The following is a 26,475-nucleotide window of genomic DNA, read 5'->3' on the forward strand; positions in this document are numbered from 1 at the left end:
AGCCTCTTGGATAAGAATTGATCAAAAATTCTGCAGATGCTGGAAATCCAAAACAAAACCAGGAAATGCTGACTCCACTCAGCAGGTCAGGCAACATCCAAGGAGAGAGAAACAGGAGTTACTATGAAGGTTCCTTGATCTGGGGAACTTATTCCATTTTTCTCCTTTGCTATTTGACCTGCGGCAAGCTGCCAGCATTTTGTTTTAGCCCTTGCATATGAAGTCAGCTGGTACCTCCTCTATAATCCTGCATTCCCCACCCACCCCTCCCCCCAATTGTTTCTAGACCAAGTACGTCAAGTTCATTTTCACAACTTGTGGTAAGATTTTAAATTCAAGATCAGTGGGTTACAGATCCAATACCACAACCAGCAGGCTATCATTCCCAAATCATGCAGAAAAGACAGAAGCTGGGTGCAGTAATTAGCCTAATTGGTTGAGAGAGAAAATGCTTTAAGTTAGTCACGATTTTCAATGTTTATGATCCCCACTGGAAGTAGTAGTACAGGATCAGATATGAAAGGATAAGGTTTACGATCATTACCTGTCTAGGCTCTGCAGGGAGAATGGCTGCTTGGGCGAAGAGCTTCAGAGACCCAAAAACCTTAACTCTTTTATGAAAGAATACTTGGGATAGGAGAGGAGAAATTTACTGGGATTGGGGAAGACTACTGTTCAAAAATTCAAAACATGACACAAAGATCCTGGATATTGGAAAACAGACTGGTTTTGCTATTCAAATATAAAAATCAAACACAGGATGGTATTGGGAGTACTGTATTGTCATTTAATGAAAATCAGTTGACAGGAAACAGAATAAGAATAAACAGGTCTTTTTCAGGATGGCACGCAGTAACTACAGGAGTTACAGGGATCAGTGCTTGGGTCTTAACTATTCATAGTTATATATCAATGATTTGGATGAGGGATATACAAGAAATATGTAACATTTAGAAGTTGGCTGACAACACTAAAGTGGATTGGATTGGATGCAAAAAGGTTTCAAGGCAACTTACAAAGATTGACCAAGTGGGCAAGGTCATGGTAAATGCAACTTAAAATGGTTAACTATGAATTTACCCACTTTGGTAGGAAAAAAAGAGAAAGGCAGGGTATTATTCAAATGCTGTTAGATTGGAAAGTGCTGACTTACCAACAGGCTTGGGTGTCATATAAATCACTGAAAGCATTCAGGTGAAGCAAGCAGTTAAAAAGACGAATGGAATGCTGGCTTTCATAGCAAGAGGATTTGAGTACAGGAGCAAAGATGTCTTGCTATAACTGTTTAGGGCCTTGGTGAGATCACACTTTGTAATGTCTGCAGTTTTAGTCTTCCTTTCCAAGAAAGGATATACTTACCGTAGAGGGAGTTAAGCAAAGGTTCACCAGACTGATTCCTCCGAAGGTGAGATTGTTGTACAAGGAGAGATCAAACAAAAATTGTTTACCTCCACTACAGCTTAGAAGAATGAGAGGGAATCGAACTAAAACTTATAAAATTCTGACAGGACAAGACATTCTATATATGGAGCTAATGTATCCCCTGGCTGCGATGTCTAAAACAAAGGGTCACAGTCTCAGGCTACACGGCAAGAGATTTAGGACTGAGATGAGGAGAAACTTCTCCACTCAGCAGGTGCTGAACATGTGGAATTCACTACTAGAGAAGGCTGTAGGGGGAAAAGTCGCAGAAAATATTTATAAGAAGATGCATTTCAAGACTCAAAAGACATTAAGGGACATGGGGAGAGAGAACGAATGTGGTATTGACATTGATGATCCACCACGATGATCCACCAAGAGCAGGCTTGAAGGACTGAATGGCCTGCTCCCACTCTTATTTTCCATGTACTGAATATTATGAAGGGATGTGTAAATTTATCCACTTTGATAGGAAGAGTGGAAAAACAGATATAAGATAAAGAAATTATGAATTAGAATGGCCTTGTGCACAAAAACAAAGTTACCATGAAGAAATAGGAAAGAATTAATCTGAAAAGTGACATTGCAAGGCCCTTGTAGTACAAAGAAAGGAAGTCTAGTTGGGAATTTTAAAGTACCATGGTCTAAGAGTCTGTACAATTGCTTGTCCTGGAGGAAATACAACAAAGATTGTCCTTTTGCTGGACTCCTACGATAAATGGGCTATCCAAAGATGAAGTATCAAAAATAATGAGCCAAGATTCTAAGAAAAGAGGTGCAAAATTTGCCAAGAAGCTGACAGAGGTCTCGTTTCCCCAAGCTGCAGCCTGGATGGGATGGGAAAGTGAAACTGATGTAGTTCAATCACGACCAAATCCTTCATTATCTCAGAAGGAAATAAAAGGAGTATGCAACATGGCGATTCACACCTTACTGCATCATTCACTGAGCATGACTAATACTGTTATTTTGTCCACTTTTCTATCATTCTGTCATTCAATCCTGTAGATGTCCAAAAATCTATTGATCTCAGCCTTGAACCTATTCAATAACAGAGCATTCATCTGCCTCTGAGGTAGAGAATTACAAAAATTATAACCTGTGCCATAAGAAATAACCTTATCTCAGTCCTAAGCGACTAACCCCTTATACTGAGACTATGCTGTCTAATTATGGACTCTACACCTAGAGGGAATAACTCTCTCTCAGCATCTACTCCGTCAACCAGCATGTCTCAGTTAGATCACCTCGCATTCTTCTAAACTCGAGCATAGGCTAAGCCAACTCAATTGCACTTCATAGGGCAACTCTTCCAAGAATCAATCATGGAAATATATACTTCCACAACCAACACATCCTTCCTGAGGTGCAAAAAACAAAACTGTGCTCAGACTTCAAATCCAATCTCCACCAAAGCCCAAAACGATCTTAACAAAACAATCTATGAAGGCTCAGTACTAACTCCTGTGGCATTCTGTGAAAAAATGTACAGTGCTTTTTACACCAATCCTCTGTCTTTGTTCATATATTACTCCTAAGCCAATGAGCTTTAACTTTATGTAAATACCTTTTAAAAGATATTTCATTAAGTGCTTTCAGAAAAACTAGATATACTACACTTGCTGCTTATCCAGCCCGCTAGTCACTACCTCAAATTCTATTAACTGTGTCAGACACAATCTTCCCTTTATAAAATCCAGTCTCAAACTTATCCTTTTGCTTGTTCATCATCTTCCCTCCTACCCCATCCAGTGACTCCAATGCTTTCCTTGTGTCTGTATTTGCTTAATAACTTCAAAATCTCTCATCTTCCACAAAGTTGTCAACCGAAACATAAACTGTTTCTTTCCCCCTTGACGCTGCTAAGCCCAATGAGTAAAAGCATTTAATTGGTTGTGAAGCACTTTGGGATATGCTAAGATCATGAAAGCCACTATGCAACGTAAATGCAATGCCCTTTCTGTGCATTTTTTTGTTCTGTTAGTCTGCAAGTGAAAACACAATTTTTTCTGAGGCTGTCAATTGTTAAAATTATGAAACAACAGTTTTCCTTCCTGTGAAAAGTCTGAAGGCTCCAGTAATTTTTAAGCCGGAGCTAATCAAATTCTGGATCCTTACAGAGCAATGTCATATTACTTTTCAGATCTCTAACAGACATTTCTGCATTGTGGAATGCTAATCTGTGTTATTGCTGCCACTAGATCATCATGTGTAGAACAGTCACAGAACCAAACTCCTTTTAACCGCCCAGTTATTGAAAGCCGGCAATTCTGACTCAATCTGCTTTGTCGATGGGATTGATTTTAAAAATTTTTATTTTTGTTAAGAAAGTATCTGGGAACTTTTCAAAAGCAATCTGATTAATGAGCCATTTGCACAGCACAACTTGGTGTGACAGCCTAGGTGTCTTCAATTTATTTAGATGCCACATATAAACAAGGCATTGCTACAAGAAGGGACACCATGGTGTCAAGAATTCTCTCTCTGGGAGGATAAAAGAAGTTTTGAAATATATACACAAGTCTTGTACTTGAAAACAGCATTAGATTAAATTTTGAAAATCATCTGCTGGTTCAACTCCAACCCTCCACGCCTATTTCTTACTTAAACCAACAGTAGTTTCACCCTCGACTGCTCAATTGCTCCAAGTGATTTTTCCTCTGATCCCTGGCAACAGCCACAGACCATGCTGGCTAACTCCTTATCTATGGCTTTCTATTATGCACAAACACATCAGGAGCATGATGAGTTGGCCAGCATGTTGCCAACAGAGGATATCCACATGAAGTAATTGTCCATTCCAGGGTGGAATTACTGTTGGTTTAAGAAAGTGAACATAGAGGGGAAGTTAAACTGGCGGATCATTTTCAAAACTTAACCTTTCTCATGCTATGTTCCAGTACAAGCCTTGATGTTTTGAAAGATACTCTACTTACTACTTTAAAGATAAGTACAGCTCCAACAAAACCTGAAGCTCTGTAATGTCCAGGTTAAAGCAGCCTGCTTGATTGGTGCCCCATCCATTACTGTAAACGTGCATTCCCTCCCCCAATTCAGCACAGAGGATGCAGTATGTACGAAAGGGAAAATGTACTGCAATTACTTATCTCAGTGGTTCACCTCCAGCTTCTCAGTGGCAGTTGGGGATGGGCCATAAATGCTGCTCTTTACAGCAATGCCACATGCTGAAAAATGAATCTGAAAAGCACTTCAGCAATGTAACAATATTCATTTATATGGTACTCTTAATGTAGTAAAATACCTCAGGAAGCTTCACAGGAACATAGTCAAACAAAATTTGACACCAAGCAGCAAAGTGGTATCATGGCATCAAAAACAGTAAGGGAAGAGAGGTTTGGAGGTGGGGGGGGTGGGAATATGGTGGAGTTCCAGATCTTGGGGGCTTCTACTTAAAAGAACAAATACTTGCAGCGAACAGCAGTAACACAAGTACTGGCATACTGTTTGAATTATAACAGAAACATTCTCTTTGAAATCTTCTCAAAAATGTTCTATCTTTGTTGCACATCTATTTCTCTACAATGAGTTGCCATTGCCCAAATTAGCCTAGCTTCAACATCCATTTAGCAATGCAGAATAGTAAAGTTTATGAAGTTCAATAAATTACAAGGGGAAGTATTGTTCACTGCATTGCCTCATTACAATAAAGGTCAAAGTAAGGTTTCTGCATTGTAATCACATTGAATTCTTCAACAGTGGTGTTCCCTGAAGCTGTCTGCAGAACAAGCACTATTGCCTCTTGTTCACTCACTCTCATCACTGTCTGCAATAAAAAATTCTCCAATCTCCAGTCCATTACTGAGGGAATCAATGTACGGAACCAGACTAAAAATTGAAAATGCCACATTAAAAATAGGTACCAGGACAAAGTAGGAAAGAAGCTGTCCAGAACTGCTCAAAAATAATTCTGAGTTGAAGTGGGAAAATTAGAGCAGACCAGACAGATATAAACTGTATGGTTTGGAGATCTAAAAATCCAAACATTTACAATTCATTCAGCGCACATATCAGACGAATTCAAGTCCAGAAAGATTATGCACAATACTTTGGAGCTTCCAATTTGTCCACAAGACCTGCTGAGTTACATCAGCTAAAAGCAAGGAGTTTGCTGAAGATTTTCCAGTATTTTTATCCAACCAAAGATCTTAACAATTAAAATTTTAGCTCTCAGCTCAATATGGAACTTTGTGGGAAGAATCCAGATTTCACTGACAAGCCAGATTAGATAGCCAATTATCAACAGTTCCTTGCAATATGGTAGTTCCACAAGTTTTACCAAACCTACCATGTTAGATCAACTATGCCCCAAACTACCATTGCCAAACTTGTCATTTTCAAGCCAGTTCAGTTCCAGAAGATTGTTTACTCCTCTTTTCTCTCATTTTATAACCCCATTCCAAAGTGGACCATCACTAGCTGATCATTAAACAACTGACTGACCTTAAAATTAATGCATAATATCCTACGTATAACAACACATAACAGCATATTAATTATATTTTACACCCTTATATCGCTTTTGAATAGATTGAAAATAAGCTGTTCTCCCTATTATGTCACAATAATTAGTTTAATTTCAACATTTCAAAGGTGACATTTTTAAAAGTAAAGATATTATTGTCTAAAGTAGTTAATCGAGCTTCAGATAAAATGTTTCAAAGGAAGAGTTCTCATGAATTTATGATCCTGGACAATCTTCTGCATAATCTTTGCTGTTGGTGACCATGGCCAAGTCAAATTTAACCACTCTGGAAAGAACTCAGATTGTTGAAATCAGGAATCAGTCTGACAATTTGAGAGAAAGGAGCCAAACAGCATTAAAATTCCAAATTTCCTGAACAAAACATATGCAAACTTTTTAGAAGTTTTTTTTTTGCAGGTGTAAAAGGGAAGCAGGCTCTAGCGGAGTGGCCATTTTGGGGAGTGGCCATGTTTGAGCTGCAAGTGCCATGGCTGAGTTTCAGTGCTGAGACTTTGATTCAGGAGGCTTCAGTGAGAGGAGGCTGAGCAGGTAAGAACAGGAAGGTGCAGGTAAGGTCTTACTTAGACTTATTGTTCCTATTAGAGTAGCTGGGATGGCAGTTGGGGCAGTGGCATGCTCCTGTGGGAGATCAGGGAAACTGCCAGTGTCCCTGATGACTTCACCTGTAGGAAGTGCATCCAGCTGCAGCTCCTGGCTGACCGTACTAAGGAACTGCAGCTGGAGTTGTACATACTTAGGATTGTCTGGGATGCTGAGAGCATCATAGACAAGAGCTTTAGTGAGGTGGTCACACCTAAGGGGCAGGCTGCAGATAGTTGGGTAATCACTAGAAGTAAGGGGAAGAGACAGACAGTGCAGGATCCCCCTATGGCCGTTCCCCTCAGCAACAAGTATACCCTTTTGGATACTTCTAGGGGCCGGATGGAGGAAGACCTTTCTGGGCACAGCACCAGTAGCCATGCTGGTGGCACTGAGACTGGCTCTGAGGCTCAGCAGGCAAGGGAGAAGTCAGGCAGGGCAGTAGTGATAGGAGACTCGATAGTTAGGGGGACGGACAGGAGACTCTGTGGCCACAAAAGAGACACCAGGATGGTGTGTTGCTTCCCAGATGCCATGGTCAGGGACGGCTTGGAGCAGCTGCAGAACATTCTTAAGGGGGAGGGTGAACAGCCAGAGGTCGTGGTGCATGTTGGTACCAACAACATAGGTAGGAAGAGGGATGAGGTCCTGCAAAGTGAATAAGGGGGGAATCTAAAAGCAGGACTTCAAGGGTAGCAATCTCTGGATTACTCCCAGTGCCTCGTGCTAGTGAGGGTATAAATAGAAAGGTAACTCAGGTGAATGTGTGGCTGAGGAGCTGGAGCAGGGATTCAAGTTCTTAGATCATTAGGATCTCTTTTGTACAAGAGAGACAGGTTGCACCTGAACTGGAGGGGGACCAATATCCTGGCTGGGAGGTTTGCTAGTGCTACTCAGGAAGGTTTAAATGAGAGTGGCAAGAGCTCGGGCCCTGGGCAATAGAGTGGCTGATGAGAAATCAGGGGATAATATTGTAGCCAATGAGAGCAAATTTAGTTGTCAGGAGAGACAGGTGCAGAGTAAAAGGAGAGGAAAGACCACTAGTTTAAACCGCATTTACTTCAATGCAAGAGGCTTAACAGGTAAGGCAGATGAACTCAGGGTGTAGATTGGCTCTGGGAACTGGGATATCATAGCCATAACAGAAACATGGCTGAGGGAAGGGCAGGACTAGCAGCTCAATGTTCCAAGGATACAAATGCTACAGGCATGAGAGAGGTGCAGGTAAGAAAGGAGGGACATTTGCCTTCTTGATGAAAGAGGACATAACAACGGCCTTTAGGGGGATCATCCAGTGAGGCCACGTGGGTAGAACTTAGAAACAGAAAGGAGATGGTCACTCTGATGGGATTGTATTACAAGCCCAATAGTCAGCAGGATTTGGAAGAGCAGATATGTAGAGAGATTGCAGCTAGTTGTAAACATAATAGGGTAGTAGTGTGAGATTTTAACTTGCTTAATTTTGACTGGACCAACCACAGTGTGAAAGGATTGGATGGAGTGGATTTTGTGAAATGTGTCCAAGAAAGCTTCCTCGATCTATATTTATATATAGAGGGATGTACAAGAGAGGGGGCAACACTGGACCTCCTCTTGGGGAATGAGGTAGGGCATGTGGCAGAAGTGTCTGTCCGTGAGCACTTCGGGTCCAGTAACCATAATTCTATTAGTTTTAAAATAGTTATGGAGAGGTATACGGCCAGTTCACAGGTTAGGGTCCTGAACTGGGGCCATTAAGCAGGATCTTGCAGTGACTGATTGGACGAGATTGTTTGCACAGAAAGGAGCGTCCACCTTCAAAAGTGAGATGTCAGGAGTTCAAGGCTTGCACGTTCCTGTTCGGGTGAAGGGCAGGGCTGACAGGTTCAGGGAACCCTGGTTGACAAAAAATATTAAGGCTCTGGTTAAGAAAAAGAAGAAGACATACACTGCGCATGAGCAATTGGGGACTACTGAATCTCTTGATGACTACAAGAAGTGTAGGAGTGCACTTAAAGAATTTAAGAGGACAAAAAGAGGGTATGAGAAGGATCTGGCATGCAAGGTGAAGCAAAATCCCAAGAGATTCTATAGGTATATTAAGAGTAAAAGGGTGCCTAGATAGAGAATAGGTCCCCTTAAAGATCAGCATGACCGTCTGTGTGTGGAACCAAAGTAAATGGGTGATTTTTTTTAATGAATACTTCTCTTCAGTTTTTACTGTGGAGAAAATAATGGAAGTTAGGGAAAGGGGAAAGTGAGTGGTGTTATCTTGGACCACATACGAATTAGCAGGGAGGAGGTATTGGAGACTTTGAAGTGCATTCAGATGGATAAATCCCCAGGGCCTGATCTGGTGCATTCTAGAACCTTGTGGGAAGCTAAAGAAGAAATTGCAGAGGCCCTTGCAGAGATTTGTGCTTCATCTCTGGCCACGGGTGAGGTTCCAGAGGACTAGAGAGTGGCTAATGTGGTACCATTGTTTAAAAAGGGTAGCAAAAACAAACCAGGAAACTACAGGCCAGTGAGTCTGACGTCGGTGGTGGGTAAATTGCTGGAGGGGATGCTGAGGGACAGGACCTATCAACATTTGGAGTGACAGAGTCTGATTCAGGACAGTCAGCACAGCTTTGTGCGTGGGAAGTCGCGTCTGACAAATCTCTTGGAGTTCTTCGAGGAGGTAACCAAGCGGGTAGATGAGGGCAGTGGATGTTGTCTATATGGATCTTACCAAGGCCTTTGACAAGGTCCCTCATGGCAGACTATTCAGGAAGGTTAGACCGCATGGGATCCAGGGGGAGATGGTGGATTGGACTCATAATTGGTTCAATGGTAGGAAGCAGAGGGTGATGGTCAAGGGTTCTTTCTCAGACTGGAGGCCTGTGTCCAGTGGTGTGCCACAGGGGTTGCGTGCTGCAACCTTTGTTGCTTGTAATTTATATAAATGATTTGGATGTGAATGTACAAGGCATGGTTTGCAGATTATACTAAAATAGGTGGTGTTGTAGATAGTGTAGGTTATGAAAAATTACAGGGGGATCTTGATCAGCTACGTAAGCAAGCTGAAGATTGGCAAGTGGCTTTCAATCCAGATAAATGTGAGGTATTGCATTTTGGGAGATCAGATCAGGGTAGGACTTGTACAGTGAATGGTAGGGCCTTAGGGAGCATTACGAAACAAAGGGACCTAGAAGTGCAAGTGCATAGTTCGCCGAGAGTGGCATCACAGGTAGATAGGGTGGTGAAGAAGGCACTTGGCATGCTGGCCTTCATTAGCCAGGGCACTGAGTATAGGAGCTTGGAAGTTATGATGCAGTTATACAAGACGTTGGTGAGACTGCACTTGGAGTATTGTGTACACTTTTGGTCATGCTATTATAGGAAAGATGTTATTAAACTAGAAAGCTCAGAAAAGATTTACCAGGATGTTGCCTGGTCTTGGGGGCCTGGGTTACAAGGAGAGGTTGCATAGATTTAGGATTTTATTCCCTGGAATGTAGGAGATTGAGACGGTGACCTGACGGAGGTATACAGGATCATGAAGGGCATAAGCAGGGTGAAAATACATAGTCTTTTTCCCCCAGGGAGGGGGTGCTAAAAACAAGAGGGCATAGGTTTAAGATCAGAGGCGAGAGATTTAAAAGGAACAAGAGGGGCAGCTTCTTCACGCAAAGGGTGGTGCAAATTTGGAATGAGCTGCCAGAAATAATGGTTGAGGTGGGCACATTAGCAACATTTAAAAGCCATCTAGATAAGTACATGGATAGAAGGGGTTTAGAGGGCTCTGGGCCAAACATGGGCAGGTGGGACTAGCTCACTGGGCAACACAGTCAGCATGGACGAGTTGGGCCGAAGGAATTCTGAACGAATTCCCTTGAGAATGCTGCCAAAACAACACTTATTCATATTAATGAAAGCTGAACCTACGAAGTTCAATATAGATCAACACCATCAGAGAGCTGAACTGGTTCAAGATCCTGTACCAACGTGAGCAGGGAGATTGCACAGCTGAATCAATGATGTTCCACTGCTACTGCTCTCTAAATAGCCATCTTTTCTTTTCAGTTAACTACACACCAGAGACCAATGAAAAAAATCTAGCTTGTGCATACATAAATCTGTATAGGTAGTCTGAGCAGACAAGAGCAATTTTGTTCAACACTGATTTTTTAAAAATGGCAACATTTCTTCAAGCAGTTCTTAGTTATCCCAGCCCAATGTAGATTACACAGAACAAAAAGTGAAAATGCAGGAAATACTCAGTCAAGCAGCACCAGTGAAAAAAAAACAAAAGTTAACATTTCAGATTGTTGCCTTTTCATCATAAAAAGGCCACCAGCCTGAAACATTAACTCTGTTTTGCTTTGCACAAGTCCTGCCATAACCTGCTGATTACTCCAGCATTTTTTGTTTGCTTCAGATTTCCAACATCCTGAGAAGCTTTTGAAAAGACAAAACAGAATAACTGAGGTATTCAAGCTATCCCCTCCTTCTAGGCTGTACATTTTGTTTTAATATATTTTTTTAAATTTGTCAATATTAAGCTTATTTTTTCTTAATTCTTAATTAACCTTAGGGGATCATGCATTCATTGGGAGAGTGAGATCAAAGTAACAAGAAAGAAAATGAATGGTTAATTAATCAAATTCACAAGCTTTTGGTTTCCTATTTATAATTAACTCCACTGATTTTAAATAAAACATATTCACATATGTCAACTGGTTTTATTTTCCACACTGTTCATTGTTGAGTGCAATGTAACATTAAATATTAAGCTGTCAACCCTGTGGTTGCTTAATCATTCCTATTCCAAACCTTCCTACTTGCTTATTTATAAAGCTAGACTACAGCACCACCTGCGGGCCACTATAAACACAAGTAGGCCATTCAGGCCCCACGCCTGTTCTACCATTCAAAAAGATCATGGCTGATCTTTTACCTCAGTGCCACTTTCCTGCATTGACACCATATCCCTTGATTCTATTATCTGAAAATGTATTGATCTCTATTTTGCATATACTCAGCAAGTGTGCCGCCACAAGCCTCTAAGGTATAGAACTCCCAACTTTCACAACCCTCAAGGTGAAGAAATTTCTTCTCATCCCCTAGTTCTAAACCCCTGTATCCCCAGCCTGGGGAAACATCGTCTCTGCATTGACCTCGTGAACGAGGAGGAAGAGGAAGCCTTCACCTAGGTCTTGGCACATATTTCATATGAACTCTCTGAATGCAATGTTGCTCTCACGGAGGCTGCCAGCTGGGCTTCCCTTCCCTCCTGTCCCAGCTCCAGATCACTCATGCTTGGCATTTCACCATATGCAGATCCAGCCTCTAAATTAATCTCATGGCGTTTAAAGTGTCTGTGTCTGAACTTGTAGGTGGTAGTTAAAGATTGGTGATAGGTGAGTGATGGAGGTAATACAATAAACAATGGCTGAGGCTAGAGGAGAAGCTGATGGGACTACACCTTTTAAAAGGTACGGTACAGTAGTGTAGCGGTTAGCATAGTGCTTTACAGCGCCAGTGACCCGGGTTCAATTCCGGCTACTGTCTGTAAGGAGTTTGTACGTTCTCCCCGTGTCTGCGTGGGTTTCCTCCGGGTGCTCCGGTTTCCTCCCACATTCCAAAGACGTACAGGTTAGGAAATTGTGGGCATGCTATGTTGGCGCCGGAAGCGTGGCGACACTTGCAGGCTGCCCCCAGAACACTACGCAAAAGATGTATTTCACTGTGTGTTTCGACATACATGTGACTAATAAAGATATTATCTTATTATCTTAGCATCCACTAACCACGATCACACACAAGGTTACTGAACCAGCTCGACAGTAGCCGAGACTCTGCCTCTAGAACACCAGGACAATCCTTCAGAGAAGGCAAGGCTGGGACAGCTTTGGTCTTTGTCAAATCATGTCATTTATTCTGACACTTGAAGCCATTTAAAAATATTAAAAGTAATGCAAAGAATGAAACAATAAATCATTTAAGCATTTTAACAAAAATATTAACTAAAATGCTTAGAAATAATTTAAAACTTTAGTAAATTAGACAAAAAAATATTCTTCACCTGTTGCCTCTTAATCCACTGGCCAAAAATCTGTTGAAATAATGGGGTCTCTAATAATACTCCAAGTTTGACTACGCATAGGATAGAATATGATTCCTCACTGTGATTCTGGGGAATCACAATACTGTGCTCCACCACTGGATATAATGCAGAGTCCAATGAAGGAACAAGCGATGTGGGATTAGTGTACGAAAGTGGCACTGAGGCAGAAGACCAACCATGAGTTTACTGAATGGCAAAGGAGCACAAGAATTTGAAGGACCTACTTCTGTTTCTGTTGCTTATGTTTAGGCTGCTTTGTTCTGGATTGTGTCTGGCTACTTAGACACGCCTTGCAGATGGTGGAAAGGCTCTGTCAAGAGGTGAGTCACTTCTACAGGACACCCGGTCTGAAATCTGCTCTTGTAGCTACAGTACTTGAGTGGATGGTCCAATTTTTCTTTTCTGTACAACGTTAACCGCTGAGACGTTGATGGTGCGAGACTCATGTATTTCAATGTCATGGGGTAGGTGGTTAAACTCTCTCTTGATGGAAATGATCACTGTCTGGGACTTCTGTGGCACAAGTGTCACTTGCCATTAATCAGCCAATGCCTAAATGAAATTTGGGTCTTGCTGCATGCAGGCATGGACTGCTTCATTTGTTGAAGAGTTGCAAATGGAGTTGAAAATTATGCAATCAGCAGGGAACATCCTCACTTCTGATCTTTTGATGGAAGGAAGCAGCTGAAGCTGGGCAAGTTATTTTTCAGGTCAATGAATTATGAAAAGTTAGAAATAAAACAATTTTAAGTCGTATAGAAAGGGGAAGGTACAGACAGAACAAATGGCAAGATGATAAGGCAATGACCAGGAGAGGTTGAACTGCACAAGTGGTAGTAGTGCTGGCTGAAAGAAGGTGGTAAAGATATGCCTGGAAGAGGTAAAATTAGAAGGAAATAAATGTAATGTTGAATAGCATGAGAGGAAGAAAAAGAAGTTGAATGCTGGAAAGTGAGACATGAGACCGGAATGCCTCATTATCTAAAATTGTTGAACTTAATGTTGAGAACAGAAGGCTAGAAAGTGCCCATCAAAAGGTGAGTTGCTGTTCCTTGAGCTTTTATCAACCTCTGTTAGAAAAGTGTAGGGCGCCAAAGACAAAGAGATCAGAGAAAGAGCGGAGAATTAAACTGACAGGCAACTGGAAGCTCAGGGTCACCCCTGTGAACTGAACGGTGGCGTTCTACAAAATGGTTAATTAAATCCACTCTCGCCTAGTCTCCAACCAATCAAAGACCTTCCCTCTTGTTCTCCTTGCCCCTCCTAGTGTTCTACAATTTAAAACTTGCTTGATTTCTAATTTTTCCCAATTCTGATAAAGGGTTAGCCTCTTGAAACATTAACTCTGTTTTGCTATCTACCTGCTGAGAATTTACAGCATTTTCTGTTTTTACTATACCAGCACATCAACTGAGAACTTAGTAGTCAATTTTGAATGCAAAAATGATTGACGGAAGTACAATTTCAATACATACCTCAGCTAAAAGGGAAAAGATTTAACGGTATAACAGAAGTGCTTAGAAGTTAGCTTCCTGTTGTAAAAATATGCTAACAGGAAGCCAGATTTCATCACAAATGCAAAGAATTCCACTCCAGTTACAGGGAGTGCTGGTTGAGAATGGGCCAACATCGTTACAAAATAGTGAACTATTTTTCTTAGCAGTGAGCAGGAGTATATAAAATAATAAAGGAAACTGATAAAGAAACAATTTTCCTTTATAAGGGGCATTAAGGAAAGATCAGAGAAAACAATCCCCAAAACAACCTTAGAATGTGGAACAGTTAAGTCACAAATATCTGGGAAGTCAAATTAATTGCAGATTTCAACTACAGATTGCATATATATTGTCATTTTTATGTAGCAAAATCCTTGCACTGTAACATGTATACTTTTCACTTACCTATGATAAATTTTAATTAAATTAATATTAAGTTCTACACAGCCACATTTGAACTGGAACAAAATTTACTCACACTGTCAGTAGGTTTAAAAAAAATATTCAAACTCAAAGTCTCAGTTTTATTTCCACACAATATTTAAAAATAACAATCCAAGTTTTCTGATCTACAGAATTATGCTATGTCCAATATATTCAATGATTAACTTTTGGAAAATGTTTAAATCTTATTGTGCTTTCCAGTCAAGATAACAATTCTGAAAATGTGGATTTCTAACCACCACTTGATTCTTTTGCTGACCATGCTGTGATGGGTTTCTTGTGGATAATGGAGAATGTGGAATCATTACTTATTTTCACTTTAAACCACTGCTATGTACATTCCAATAACATGCAATTTTCAGAACCAACTGACATTGGAAATACAAACAATTAACAATCAATTGCGTGAAGGTTCACACAGGCATAAAAGCAAGCTAGCATCAATTATCTCAATATTCTTTCAGGGAAATTAACAAAACAGGATCAAACAAAGAAAACAAATAAGACCAAAAAGAAGGATACCTTGAGAAATTTGCACATATATTTACAATGACTGTTCTACCTCACATTAGTTTATTGTACATTCCAGTTCCTCACACAGTAATCATCCACTGGCATGGAGAAGACATGCTTAAATAAATCAATTTAACGCTAGATACTTTCTGCACTCCCTGCAATAAGGCTGATAATGTTGGATATGAACAAGACTGGGCTCAGATATCGTGATTTAAATAACAACAGCCTTATAATACAAACATATGTGAAAAATAATTGACTGTGCAAGATTCCGCAGGACTACAGACCCCTAGAACAAATGGATGAGTATGAGCCAACTTGGTCTTAAGGAGAGGGTTAAGGAATTAAAAGTGTTTCTACAGCCATGTTGCGAGACACGTGTGCCATAGAGCAAGGCTTTTGGTTTTTTTTTTGCATGGTTAATATTTCTGACCCTTTTTTGGAAATAATGGTATTTGTAGTGAGGGTCCACTACAAGCACAAATTAAAACTCTTGACTGTTCCTTGTGTTTAGTATTGGGGAAATAGCTATCCAATGGACCTACCTTCTCCTTTTTCACATGCATTTTTAATCCAACATAAGTTTTAAAGCTCGTCAGCCCAGCACTCATTACTCTTCAGTAATAAATACTAAGCTCGTGGAGAAGACTCATAAGCAAGATACATTTATCATTGAGTTCCATTATAATCTCAGATTACATGAAAGAATCTCAGCTAGGTGCATAATCTTTTAAAAATTTAAGATTAGAATCTCACCATCTTTCAAAGTTTCCTTCGTTAAGCCTCTTCCATAGCGCTGATCATATGCCACATAGCTATCAGATGAAAACTGGTAGACCTGAAGAGAAAAATTATAAATAGGATCAAATGTTGTTCATTTCATTTAACAGATCTGCTGGATGCCAATAATTTGTTGATCATTTAAGTAAAAACTATTAAAATTTAAATAGAATGGGCACAGTGTTTCTGCAGAAAATATTCCGATGCTCAAATGCACACAAAAAGAAAAGGGAGAAATGTGACCAAGAACATATTTATGAATCCTTCAGTTTCAAATGGGTAAGCTTGGATGTGCCAGTAGTTCAACTGGAATTATTTTTGAATCAGATCCACAGCCACACTGCTTAATAGGAACAGAAACATCTAGTGCTTTGACGTAATCATAGAACCTCACGTAACACACAGTGGATATAAGTTAAACTAGTGCTACCACACTTGAAAACACACACTAGTGTAAGAAAATAACTCTTCTGCTCTGCTTCTCCAGAATCACAGCTCTAGGGGATGATCTGTCACTTGCAAATGATCATTCAATGAGGATTGTGGAATATTCGGGGATAGAATGCCAAAAGAAAAAAAAGTTTGAAAGGCGGCACTTGATAAGCCCATGCATGTGTTTATAGAATATACAGTCACAGAGCACTACAGCACAGAAAAAGGCCTTCAGCCCATCTAGTCCTTGCTGATCTGATCTTCCGCCTAGTCCCATCTACCTGCACCCGGACCATATCCCTCCAAACCCCTCCTATCCATGTACCTACCCAAACTTCTCTTAAATGTTACACCTGAACCCACATCTGCCACTTCCACTGGCAGCTCATTCCACACTCACACCACCCTCTGAGTGAAGAAGTTTCCCCTCAGATTCCCCTTAATATATTTCACCTTTCACTGTAAACCTATATCCTCCAGTTCTAGTCTCACCCAACCTTGGGGGAGAAAGCCTGCATGCATTCACCCTATCTACACCCCTCATAATTTTGTATACCTCTATAAGATGTCTGCTCATTCTCCTGCACTCCAGGAAATAAAGTCCTAACCTATTCAAATTTTCCCTATAACTCAGGTCCTTAAGTCCCAGCAACATCATTGTAAATTTCCTCGGTACTTTTTCAAGCTTATTGATATCTTTCCTGTAGGTAGGTGACCAGAACTGCACACAATACTTTAAATTCAGCCTCCCAAGAGTCTTGTACAACTTCAACATAACATGCCAACTCCTGTCCTCAATGCCCTGATTTATGAAGGCCAATGTGCCAAAAGCTCTCTTTAAGACCCTGTCTACCTGTGGCACCACGTTCAAGGAACTATGGATCTGTATTCCAGGTCACTTTGTTCTACCACACACCTCAGAGCCCTACCATTCACTGTGCAAGTCTTACTCTGGTGTGTCCTCCCAAAGTGCATCACCTCACACTTGTCTGCATTAAGTTCCATCTGCCATTTTTCAGCCCATTTACTTATCTGGTAAAGCTTACACTGCTGGCTTCTCCCACTAAGCCAATGTTGAATCCAATTGACTATTTTATTCTGAATGCCAAGCGACTTAACCTTCTGGACCAGCCTCCCACATGGGACTTCGTCAAAGGCCTTGCTAAAGTCAATGTAGACAACGTCCACTGCCTTTCTCTCATCTACCTTCTTGGTAACCTCCTCGAAGAATTCTATAAGATTGGTTAGACATGACCTACCATGCACAAAGCCATGTTAACTATGCCTAATCAGGCCCTGTCTACCCAAATACTTATATATCCTGTCCCTCAGAACACCTTCCAATAATTTACCCACGACTGACATCAGGCTCACCAGCCTGTAATTTCCCAGTTTATTCTTAGAGCCTTCCTTGAACAACAGAACAACATTAGCTATTGTCCAGCCCTTTGGCACCTCACCCGTGGCTAAGGACGTTTTAAATATCTCTGCCAGGGCCCCTGCAATTTTTGCACTAGCTTTCCACAAGGTCCGAAGGGACATTTTGTCAGGCCCTGGGGATTTATCCACCTTAATTTACCTCAAGATAGCAAGCACCTCCTCTTCCGTAATCCATGACCACACTACTCTTTTTCCTCAGTTCTGTGGTCTCTGTGTCTGTCTCCAGAGTAAATATGGGTGCAAAAAATTCATTTAAGATCTCCCCCATCTCTCTCCACTCTATGTATAAATGACCATGCTATCTTCAAGAGGGCCAATTTTGTCCTTTGCAATCCTTTTGCTCTTAATATAGCTATAGAAACCCTTGGGATTCTCTTTCACCCCATCTGCCAGAGCAACCTTGTCTTCATTTTGCCCTCCTGATTTCTCTCAAGTGTTCTCTTGCATTTCTTATACTCAAGTGCCTCATTTGATCCTAACTGCCTATACCTGATATACGCCACCTTCTTTTTCTTTACCAGGGCCTCAATATCCCTCGATGACCAAGGTTCCCTAAACCTGCTAGCCTTGCCTTTTATTCTGACAGGAACATACAGATTCTGTACTCTCAATGTTTCACTTTTGAAAGCCTCCCACTTACAAGCATCTCTTTGCTGGAAAACAGCCTATCCCAATCCACACTTGCCAGGTCCCTTCTGATGCCATCAAAATTGGCCTTACTCCAATTTAGAACCTCAATCCGAGGACCAGTCCTATCCTTATCCATAATTATCTTGAAACTAATGGAATTACGATCACTAGATCCAAAGTGTTCCCCTGCACACACTTCTGCCACCTACTTTGTCTCATTCCCTAAGAAGACATCCAGTATCACATTCTCTGTAGTTGGGACCTCTATATATTGATTAAGGAAACTTTCCTGAACACATTTGACAAAGTCTATCCCATCCAATCCCTTTAGAGTATGGGAGTCCCAGTCAATATGTGGAAAGTTAATATCACCTACTATCACAACCTTAACCATAGAACAGTACAGGACAGGAACAGGCCCTTCAGCCCACAATGTTGTGCCGAACTAATTAAATTAGCAATCAAATGCCCAACTAAACCAATCCCTTCTGCCTATATAATGTCCATATCCTTTCATTTCCCACACATTCATGTGCCTATCTAAGAGCCTCTTTAAAGTCCCTATCGCATTTGCCTCCACCACCACCCCAGGCAGCACACTTCACGCCTCCATCACTCTCTGCGTAAATCTCCTTTGAACTTAACCCCTCTCACCTTAAATGCATGCCTTCTGTATCAGACATTTCAACCCTGGGAAAAAGATACTGGCTGTCTACTCTATCTATGCCTCTCATAATCTTATAAACCTCTATCAGGTCTCCCCTCCAGAGAAAACAACCCAAGTTTGTCCAACCTCTCCTTATAACCAATGCCCTCTGATCCAGGCAGCATCCTGGTAAACCTCTTCTGCACCCTCTCCAAAGCCTCAACATCCTTCCGATAATGGAGCGACCAGAACTGAATGCAATACTCCAGATGCGGCCTAATTAGAGTTTTATAAAGCGGCAACTTCCTGACTCTTGAACTCAATGCTCGACTAATAAAGGCAAGCACGCCATACAACTTCTTTAACAACCTATCAACCTGTGTGGCCACTTTCAAGGAGCTATGAACTTGGACCTCAAGATCCCTTTGCTCATCAACGCTGTTAAGGGTCTTGCCATTAACAGTGGACTGTCTCTTTACATTTTATCTCTCAAGGTGCAACACTTCACATTTGGCCAGGTTAAACTCCATCTGCCACTTCTCTGCAACTGATCTATATCCTGCTGTATCTTTTGCCAGTCTTCTACACTATCCACAACACCATCAACCTTCGTATCCTCTGCAAACTTACTAACCGACCCATCTACATTTTCATCCAGGTCATTTATATCTATCACAAACAGCAGAGATCCAAGTACGGATCCCTGTGGAACACCACTAGTCACAGACCTCCAGCCAGAATAAGTCCCATCAACCACTACCCTCTGTCTTCTATGGGCAAGCCAATTCTGAATCCAAACAACCAATTCACCATGGATCCCATGCATCTTAATCTTTTGGATGAGCCTCCCACAAAGGAAGCTGTCAAATGCCTTATTAAAATTCACATAGGCAACATTTACAGCTCTAACTTCATCCATCACCTTCGTCAACTTCTTGAAAAACTCAATCAAGTTAGTAAGACGTGACTTGCCCTGCAACAAAGCCATGCTGACTGTCCCTAATTAGGCCATGGGTTTTCCAAATGTGCCTAAATCCTATCCCTAAGAATCCTCTCCAGTAACTTCCTTACCACACCGATCTATAGTTTCAAGGATTATCCCTGTTTCCCTTATTGAATAATGGAACAACATTAGCTACTCCCCAGTCCTCCAGGACCTTGCCTGTGGCTAGGGAGGACACGAAGATATTGGTCAAGGCCCCAGCAATCCCATCTCTTGCCTCTCTCAATAACCTGGGGTATATCCCATTAAGCCCTGGGCACTTACCCACCTTAATGCTCTTTAAGAGACCCAACACTACCTCCTTCTCCTTCTGATGAGAATTCCCTACATGCTACAAAAGGTTACACAATAGGATGATGAATGATGAAAAAAATTTGGAGAACAAATTGCCTTGAGCCACTCTCCTAGAATCAACACAGCCAGTGGCCATTCAATCTATCAAATCTGTACCTGTTGGTTGTACAATCCACATTTTCCCTCAAGTCCTCATCATTATTTTTTGCTTTTTAAGTGTTTATCCAATTTGCCATTGAAAGCTATCATTGAACATAATAAACATTAAATTGAAGCAGAGGTAGGTTTTTTCGGCCCCTTATGCTTGCTCCACAATTCAGTAAGACCTTGGCTGCCCACTTACCTTGGCACTACTCGCCTGCACTCACTTCATATCCCTCGATTCCTTATATGTCCAAAAATCCATCATTCTGTTGTGAATACACTGAGTCTCAACTGCCTTCTTGGATAGAGAACTCCAAAAACTCACTACATAATGGATGAAGAAACTTCATCTCGTCTTTCCTGAATGGTAGACCCCTTATTTTGGGTATGTAATCACAGGTTCTAGATGCCTGAGCCAAGGGAAATATCATCACAATCCCTGTAAAAATTTTGCAAGTTTCACTGAGATCACCACTCATTCTGCTAAATGCATAAGAATTTAGGTCCAGTGTGCCTAGTCTCTCATCATAGAAAAAATCCACCTGTCCCAGGAATCAATCTGGTGAAGTATCTTGAGTTCCTTCTATTGCATATATCCTTCCTAGGGTATAGGGACCAGACTTACACACAGTATTCCAGGTGTAGTCTTGCCAAAGCCCTATACAACTGCAGTACAATACCTTTACTTCTGTGCTCAAATCCTCTTACATTTGCCTCTAATTGCTTGCTGCATCTGCATATGTACTTTGTGTCTGGTGTACAAGGGCATCCTCCTGAACGTCAAAGTCTTTCATTCTGTTACTATTTAAAAAAAGACTCTTGCTTTTCTATTTTTTCATCCAAAGTGGGTGACCTCACATTTACCCACATTATATTCTATCTTTCACATCCTCACCCATTTACTTACCTGGTCTACATCTCCTTAAAGCTTCTTTGTAGGCAACTTTGTATCATCAGCAAATATGCATTTACTAACTTGATTCTCCTTAACCAATTCTGTATGCAACACTCTATAAAGCAGTGCATTCTAAATTAGCACCACCTATAACGTTCTGATCCTCTCAAACACACAGCCTCTCAAACTGAGAGATTGAATCCAATCCATGCCCATGATTGCTGGTGTACACTCTTGCCACATAACTGCAACTGGATCCATCTGACTCCATTAGTAACCCAAGAGTAACAAGAGGAGGCGCTTTAGCACTACTTCAATGATAAGTAGTTGAGGGATTCGCAATACACACCCTGGTCTTACAGGAGACTGACTTGACATTGTATCATTAGCATGATTTTCATTGCTTTCTCAGTCAGTGCATGCACTGTCCATTTTTTTGTGCATGTTAAATATCATTCAACATCCCCACTTCCATCATTGAACACAGCACATCAAACAGTTTCACCTGACTTGACTAATTTACCAGTCCACGCACTAGTAAGTCCCCTGGCACCTGATCAAAAAAGGTTAGAGGTCACATCTTTTTGTCAGCATCTTAAGCCTGACCATGTATCGCCAACTGTTTCTGTTGACCTTTGGAGGCACCTGTCAATCCTTCACCTTTTGAGATTTTGAGAGTTGATCTCAGATATAACCCTTCAAAACTTTTGTAACATCTGCGTAAGCAGCTTTGCCCATAGCTTATGGTGTGACCTTTGCCCAATAACTCCAGCAAATTAGGACGCTTCTCTTTTCATAAATGGCTGCATTGCTCTGTATCCTTTCCCCAGGAGCTTCAGAACATCATTCATCCTCAGAAAGATTTCCACTCACGCAGGACAAATGGCTAAAACCATACTTCTCACACTCAGCAAAATATTGACCACATCCATTCCTGTCATCATCCCATTCTCTGTTATCTTCACACCTGCTTACTGCCCGGCTTCCTGCTCAAACAGAAACTAATATGGTGTCTATAGACTCTCTAATGGTGTCACTTACTCAGGCAAACAACAGAGACAGAGCTACCAAAATGACGTCCTTCATTGAAGGCAGTTCAACACTGAACAGCAGTGACTGGCAAAACATTATATTGAAGGTCAGCTTACAATATATCCTCAGCTCTGAAAGGCATACCGACCCACATATATATTACAGCACTCTTTTTAAAGCAGCACCATTCTCTAATCTAAATCTTAATGCTAAAATGTATCAATTGAGTATTTTCTAAACCAAGAATTATGCTGATGTGCATCTTGGAGCAACCGGTCAGGGTAATTTGGAGATTAAGAAATGGTAAGGAAAAAGTAAAGCAGTAAGAAATCCAAACTAAGGGAGGTTCTGAATTAAAGTTTTATCATTATCTCAGAAGCAGAGGAATCTATCTCGTCCAACTGTAAATCTTAGATTGTTAGAATTGTATTTGAAATGCCCCAAGTAGTCAATGATATTTGAAGTATTGCAGAAATCACTACAGCATTAATGCAGTGTCAGTACAATTACAAGAGTAAATTGGCATGATAAGTAGCACTAAATTACTTGTAAGCTTGTGATGAATAACATGATTAATTATTCAAAAAAGAAAAGAGACTCAAATTAGAGTACTGAAAGCCATGCATTGGTTTAAACTTCAGTCCTTGGCAATATAACTGAGCCACTTGTCAATGGCTGCTTCGATAATATTAACAATTTTCAAAACCACTGTATACTTGTGGAATTCACCATCGACTGTAATCACAGCACAATCACTTTTATCTAAATTATTTTACAATCAATTTCAAAAATATTGAAGTCAATAGATCCTTGTGAATTTCTTAATTAGTCCTCAGTATTCAATTTTAACAAGTTAGTTGGTATAAAGCACGCAGTTCACTCATCTCCTCATGAGTTGCATTTTAAATATGCGGATAAAAAGAGAGGCACAGAAACCACAGCAGATCCTGGAGTGCAGTGGTCGGTGGCTAGCAAGGTTGGTGATGAACAAGTGGGCTTTGGTAAGGAGAACGGTTGATGAGCAGAACAGATAGGTATTTCTAACTTGCTTTAACTCATTCAAGGAGTCAAAGGAAGGACTGGGTTTTTTGCAGTAGCTAATGTTTGAACTACAAGATCACTAGCATAACCAGTGCAATAGTTAAAGGAGGGTAACTAAATGCTGGGTCTAAGGGAATAGCAGGAGAACATGGACCCATTGAATGCTCTTCAGGCAAGACATGGGAAATCTGGGCAATCTCCTGCATCCCTGGCGACCATGTGTGCGCGGTGTGTCCAGATGCAGCTCCTGACTGACTGTATGTGCAGCTGGAGCTACAGATGGATCACTGCAGAACATCCATGATGCTTAGGACATAGTGGATAGCATGTTTTGCGAGTTGGTCACACTACAAGCAATGACTGCAAAGGCTGAGGGAGACCACCAGGAAGAGTAGTAGGCAGGTAGTGCAGAAGACTGCTGTAGCCATACCCTTCTCAAACCAATATACCATGTTGGATACTGTTAGGTGGAACTGCCTCTCAGGGAAAGCAGCAACAGCCAAGTTCGTGGCATCAGGTTGGCTTTGCTGCACAACAGGGGAGGAAAAACATTAGGAGAGCTACAATGATAGGGGACTTGGTAGTGCAGAGAGCAGACAGGTGTTCCTGTGGCTCTGAACAACACTCTCGGATGGTACATGGTCTTCTGGTACCAGGGTCAGGGAGGTCACAGAGCAGCTGCAGGACATTCTAAAGGAAAAGGGAGAACAGCCAGTGGTCATGTTCCATGTCAATACCAATAACATAGGTAGAGAAAGGGAAGAGGTCCTGTAACATGAATTTAGGGAGTAAGACCTGTAAGGCTGTAATCTCTGGATTACTTCCAGTGTCACATGCTCTTGAGCATATAGAACATAGAATGCTACAGCACAGTACAGGCCCTTCGGCCCACAATGTTGTGCCGACATTTTATCCTGCTCTAAGATCTATCTAACCCTTCCTTCCCACATAGCCCCCCTACTTTTCTATCGATATAGGAATAGGAAGATAGGTCATGGCTAGAGAATAGTGCAGAAAAGAGGGCTTTAGGTTTCTGGATCACTGGGAACATTTCTGTGGTCAATGGGACCGGTTCACGGAGAACATGTTGCACCTGAACCAAAATGAGTCCAATATCCTTGCAGGGAGGTTTGCTTGAGCCAATGGGAAGATTTTAAATCTATTTAGCAGGGGTTGGAACACACAGTAGCTGTACAGTTGGGGTGAGGTTCAGTCAAATATAGAAGGGAAAGTCAGTCAGTCCAGGTGGCAGAACAGACATAGGCACGATAAAACTAATGGGAGTATTGGAAGGCTAAATTGCATCTATTTCAATACAAGAAGCCTGGTAAAGCAGATGAACTTATGATGTTGATCAGCATGTGGGAATATAATGCTTAACATTCCAGTGTATACAAGTTTCAAGCATTGGGGGGCAGGGTCGAGGGATACAAGAGGGATATAAAAGAGGAAGGGGCATCGCAATATTGATCAAGGAGACCATCATTGCAGTAATGAGGGAGGATGTCTTAGAAGTCTTTCAAATGAAGCCATATGGGTAGAAATTAGAAATAAAAAACAAAAAGGAGTGATCACTTTGATGGCATTACATTACAGGCCTCCCAACAGTCAGCGAAAGATAAAGCAATAGATATGTAGGCAAACCACAGAGGCTGCATTAGTAGGGAATTTCAGCATCCCCAATGTTAACTGGGAAAGGATTACACAGGAGAGAAACATTTAAAGTGAATCCAAGAGACCTTTTTGCCAGTCCGTAGGTAATCCTAAAAGGGAGGGGTGGTGCTAGATCTAATCCTATGGAATGAAGCCGGGCAAATGCATGGAGGATCAGTCAAGAAATTAATTAAGTGATGGAAGGTTGATTTTAATACCATTAATACCATTACCTTGCAAACGTAAACTGAGAGCAGTTACTTGCAGACAAATCTACATTCAGGAAGTAGGAATCTTTTAAAAGTGAAATTACGAGTGTTCAGGGCCAACCTGCTCCCACAAAGGTAACAGGTAAGGGTAACAAATCCAAAGAACCTTTGACGTCAAAAGATATAGAGGGCTTGGGGAAAAAAGGAAGCATATGGTCAGTTCAGAGAAATGAAAACTGGGAAAGCTCTTCAGGAGTATAAATATGAAAAGGGTGGGGTTCTTAAAAACAAAAGGGCTCATGAAATATCACTGGCACATAAGATTAGGGAAAATTCCAAGGTATTTTATATGTATATTAGGAGCAAAGGGGTAACCAGAGAAAGAGTGGGGCTCATTAGGGGCCAAAAGGGCAATCACTACATGGAGCCACAGGAAGTGGGTGAGGTCTTGAACGTCACCAAGGAGAAAGACATCGTAGCTAGAGACTTCAGGGAGGGAGATGGTGATATTCTGGTGCATATTATCATTGAAAAGGAGTCTTAGTGGGCTTAAATCCACAGGGTCTGTTGAGATGCATTTCCAGGCTGCTATGAGAGGCAAGGAAGAAGATATTTGGGGCCCTGACAGAGGTGTTTAAATCTTGGCTAGCCACAGGGGAGGAGCCAGATGACTAGAAGACAGCAAATATGGTACCTTTATTCAAGAAAGGCAGCAGATATATGCTAGGTAATTATAGGTTTGGAGACTATTCAAGAACTATGTTTAGAATATTCTGAAGTGATGAAAGATGATTTTTTAAAATTTACAAATACATTTTTTGGGAACCTAATGGGTGTTAAGTCCCTTTAAAATCTGTTGTTTCCCTCTGCTAATTAACATAATGCTAGTTAAATGTTTCATCAACAGGTCTTGGGAGGTTATTCACTAATTTCTTTCCAGCATGTGGAAAAACATAGTTGATAAATGTCAGCAAAGATATGTATTAGAAGATGGATGGCAATGGAAAGACATAAAACACAAAATCACTGCAAAAAGTCACCTGTAACCAAATGGTCACAGATTTCAAATTTCTAAGGGAAGTTTCCTTTAACAACCAAGAAAAATAATTTGTAAAATTCAGTGACAAAATCTCCACTTGTAAATTTGTTGTAACAATTATAAATATTATACCCAAGTTTAATCCCAAGGTTTTGTTGCCTGCAGTGATTTGTGGATTCAATTGGAAT

The 26,475-nt window shown here is 41.0% G+C and overlaps 1 protein-coding gene across 1 annotated transcript in view; it reads right to left on the reverse strand.

Moving 5' to 3' along the window:
- Positions 1 to 26,475, reverse strand: part of ipmkb (inositol polyphosphate multikinase b) — an 84,170-nt gene that overhangs the window by 12,487 nt on the left and 45,208 nt on the right. The window contains exon 5 of the mRNA XM_052027735.1: positions 15,806 to 15,887. Within this exon, the coding sequence (XP_051883695.1) occupies positions 15,806 to 15,887 (82 nt within the window). The remainder of the gene's footprint in view (positions 1 to 15,805; positions 15,888 to 26,475) is intronic.

The sequence above is a fragment of the Pristis pectinata genome, chromosome 12, assembly GCF_009764475.1.
Source record: "Pristis pectinata isolate sPriPec2 chromosome 12, sPriPec2.1.pri, whole genome shotgun sequence".
In the NCBI taxonomy this organism is placed as follows: Eukaryota; Metazoa; Chordata; class Chondrichthyes; order Rhinopristiformes; family Pristidae; genus Pristis; species Pristis pectinata.